We start from the raw sequence: 4,554 nt of genomic DNA on the forward strand, positions 1-4,554 counted from the left end.
GATTTGAAAGTTATCTAGGTAAGTTGGTGGGGACAGGTGACTTGGAGACCCTACTCTTCCGCCATCTCCCCCCGCCTCTTCTTCCTATATTTATTATTTAAATTTTATATATAGAATAATTATATATCTATTAATAAGTATATGCATAAGACATATATACATAAATGCACTCAAGTTATCTAGGCCTACAGAAATGGTCAAATCAAATGCTTAAATATATAAGTGGATATTAAACTGGTGAACAGACATAATGCATCTTATATTATCAAATGATAATAGTAATAGTCATCTCTTCAGAGATCCTACATTATTATTACTGTAGCTATTAAATATTTAAACTAGCTCTATATGCTGTATGTTTATTTATCTGTAACCAGTAATGTTACAAGCACTTTCCTCATTTAATCCTAACCATATGTCAGATAAAAACATTATTCTTATCCTCTTTTTATGTATGTAGAGTGGATGGAGGAATAGTGTGTAAATGATAAGGTAGTCCTACATTTACAGTCTGGCCTCTGGGCTATCCAAGAGTTTGGTCATTGGTAAAGACCATGATCTGGTTTTGGGAGTTTGTGGCTTACTCCATACAACAACAGTGTCTCACAGAGTGGCTCAATCTTATGGGAAAAAGAGGGCTCAAGAATTTCATATAGATTTTCCCCAAATTGTTTTGAAATTACTTTCTAGATCATTTTCTTTTGAGGGGGTATTACTAATATATAACATTCTACAGTTCCAGTTGTACAAGGTAATGATTTAATATTTCTATGCCCTGTGAAATTAAATTTGCCTTATATAGAATACACCTTGAAGATATTTTAAGATCTCAGTTGTATTCTTAGAGCAGACAGGTTAATGATATTTTGAGATCTACAATAAAAATTCTATAAGAATATATACATATATAATTTTTTTTACATTTTGATTCATCTTTTGTGTTTGCATAGGGCAACAGCTAAACTAAACAAATTTACATGCCTATTGGAAAAAGATACAATATCAAGAGATAAATCCACAATCTAATGAACACCACAACCTCACTATATGGTAAATTTATAGTTACAGGTAATTTATTTCTGCTACTATAATTAGGTTCTCTCTCTCTCTCACACACACACACGAACACACATACATACACACACACACACACTTTCTCTCACCAAATATTCATTTCAGTTGGTGATGTTTCATGATTGATTCATTCATTAATCCCAAAGTTTTCCTAGCTTTTCCAGGTGAAATCTCATGGAGAACATCAACTGGCTGGCTAACCACACTGGGAGGTCAGATTTCATCCTAGTGGGACTCTTCAATAAATCCAAACACCCAGCTCTCCTTTGTTTGGTCATTTTTGTGGTTTTCCTAATGGCCTTGTCTGGAAACACCATCCTGATTCTACTGATACATTCTGATTCCCACCTCCACACCCCTATGTACTTTTTTATCAGCCAACTATCTCTCATGGACATGATGTATATTTCCGTTACTGTGCCCAAGATGCTCATGGACCAAGTCATGGGTATGAATAAGATCTCAGCCACGGAATGTGGGATACAGATGTTTCTCTATGTGACACTAGCAGGTTCAGAATTTTTTCTTCTAGCCTCCATGGCCTATGACCGTTATGTGGCCATCTGCCATCCTCTCCGTTACCCTATCCTCATGAACCATCAGGTGTTGCTCATCCTAGCATCTGGCTGCTGGTTCCTGGGCTCAGTGGATAGCTTCTTGTTCACTCCCATCACCATGACCTTCCCCTTTTGCAGATCTCGGGAGATTCATCATTTCTTCTGTGAAGTCCCTGCTGTATTGAAACTCTCTTGTTCAGACACTTCCATCTATGAGGTTTTCATGTATCTGTGCTGTGTGCTCATGCTTCTCATTCCTGTGACAGTCATTTCAGGCTCTTACTACTTTATCCTCATCACCATCCACAGGATGAACTCAGCAGAAGGCCAGAAGAAGGCCTTTGCCACTTGTTCTTCCCACATGACTGTGGTCATCCTCTTCTATGGGGCTGCCATTTATACTTACATGCTCCCCAATTCCTACCATACACCTGAGAAGGACATGATGGTATCTGTCTTTTACACCATACTCACTCCTGTGCTAAACCCTTTGATCTATAGCTTAAGAAATAAGGATGTTATGGGAGCGCTGAAGAAAATGCTGAATGTGGGACCTGGTTTTCAAGAAACTATAAAGTAGGGTCCCTGGGTGGCTCAGTAGGTTAAGCATATGTCTTTGGCTTAGGTCATGATACCAGGATCCTGGGATCTAGGACTGCATCAGACTCCCTGCTCGGGGGGGGGGGAGTCTGCTTCTCTTTCTCCCTCCGTTCCTCCCACCCACTCATATTCTCTCTCTCTCTCTCAAATAAATTAAATCCTTAAAAAAGAAATTATAAAGTAGGAAAATTTGATATTACTGTGATTTTCCTTCTCTTTAACACATTGTAAGTTTAGAATTTTATGTCAACCTTATTCCTGCAACTTTTTATGCCATTGTGTTCATCTCACTTTTGCATCTTCGTTTTTTAAAAATATTGCCTCCCTGTACTATAAAACTCTTTAATTTTCTAATTCTTATCCTTTCAAAATGTATTATACAATTATATAGTGATGTTATATTTACTGAAGTTGATAACTGCCCTCTGATTCTTAGGAAATGCATAATTAAAATATTTAAAGGAAGAAAGTTTGATTCTATAAAATTGATTCAAGTGAGGGATAAGGAAAAGGGTGATAACGAAAAAGAGGTAAAAATGTTAACAGCTGTTGAATCTCGGTAAAAGGTATGTGGCTGTGGTTTGTACTATTCTTATTTATGCTACTTTTCTGTAATAATAGAATTATTCCATATAAACAGCTAAAATATAAGCCTTTTTTAAGGGCAGTGTAAGTGACATTATATCTTATAAAATATATTCATTTCAATAGTGACTAATTATTAGTGGGACAATCTTGTCATCTACCTACCATTAATCATCCCTTAATTTGCTAGACCTTAATGATGTACACTATGTGGATATGGTCCAAAAATGAAAGCACCAAGTGGTTTAAAGCCCTACCAAATGATAGGTTTAATATCCATATTTGCATTAAAAAAACGGGGAAAAATATGAATCCAGATAGGAAGGAAGATTTAGAGAAGGTTCCTTGCCTGAGGTGATATCTGAGCTGAGTTTGAAGTATGTAATTTATTAGATGAAAAAGAGAAGCAGAATATCAAATATTCAAACTTATTTATTCAATTATTTAATAAGTATTTTATACTCTATTATAATCCAAAATAACAGCTAAATGAGATTAAAATATGAACACTATGTGATTGCTGTTTTCAAAGAATTTGAAACTCTATAGTTTTATATGCAAATAGGATACACCTTGATACCCATGTGCAAAGTACACAGCTCATAAGGACACTTATTTCCTACTGTGACACACAAATTTGGTCACAAAGGGGAACTCAGATCAGACTCTAGAACTCTGTGTTGAATGTTGACTAGATGTACCCTCAGATGAGTATAGGAGTCTGTGGCAGAGGGAGTTTTCTCAGGAACATTATGCCACAGAAAAGGTGCAACACGAGTAAAGGTCAGAAGGTTGGCAAAGTATAAAAGGTAAGTGTTTCTATTGTTCTTCCTTTCCTACTTTACTTTATAGACGTGTTTCTTGCTCTTCTGTGCCCCAGAGATCTACATACAGTAGTAAAATGATTAGATCTGCATTTTAGAGATGTCAAATTAATGGGCAATTGGGAAAGTGCAGCACTGCAAGTAGAGAGACCAATGAGTGAAGATGGTGAAGTAGATGGTGCTGATCTAAATGAAATGGACCATGCCTTGACACCAGGATGGACTGGATGGAGGAAAGGGATATTTAGAGTATGTGGGGCCTTTTGAATCTGTTGCATAAAACCACTGACGTGATTAAAATAACTACCATTTTATAATGGGCATCCAACTCATGAAGAATCAGTTTCAAAAGTAAAAATTCATTTTTTTCCTCTTGACATACTTGATTAGTTCATGACTGTAAAATAAAGATCTTGCAGTATTTTGGAGAACAATATCAGAAAACTAGTTCCCAATACTTTTTTGTTTCAGTAAAACTGAATTAATACAAAATGCCACTCTAAAGTAATTGAGAAATGTATGTATCTCCCCTCAATTTTCATGACTATCATGATACATTTGATGGTTCCATTTATAACACTCTATACATGGAGAACAAAATGAGACAAAATAAAACAAAATGTGGTGTTGAGACATATTATTTCAAAGATTTTTAAAAATTACTCTGTTTTGAACCAAAAATATCTAATTAAACATGTTTTTAGAACAATTGCTTTTCTTTTTAGATAATGTATCTAAAATGCTATGTCCATTGTCTCTACTAATAAGAATTTAAAAGAACAATGCATTCAATAAAGTTATTTATCAAATGATATATAGTATCTAATACTTAGAATTGGTGCTCCAAATTTCTTGCAACTAGAGTTAAAAACTGAAATGGAAGAGCTGCAGGCATTCAAATGCACTTACTTACA

At 35.2% G+C, this 4,554-nt stretch overlaps 1 protein-coding gene across 1 annotated transcript; it reads left to right on the forward strand.

The window, feature by feature from the left end:
- Positions 1–1,248: 1,248 nt before the first annotated feature.
- On the forward strand, positions 1,249–2,211 carry LOC112663844 (olfactory receptor 2T4). The gene has a single exon (XM_025421620.1). It carries the CDS (start codon positions 1,249–1,251, stop codon positions 2,209–2,211), a length of 963 nt encoding a protein of 320 aa, XP_025277405.1.
- Positions 2,212–4,554: the final 2,343 nt, after the last annotated feature.

This window comes from Canis lupus, chromosome 14, assembly GCF_003254725.2.
Source record: "Canis lupus dingo isolate Sandy chromosome 14, ASM325472v2, whole genome shotgun sequence".
In the NCBI taxonomy this organism is placed as follows: Eukaryota; Metazoa; Chordata; class Mammalia; order Carnivora; family Canidae; genus Canis; species Canis lupus.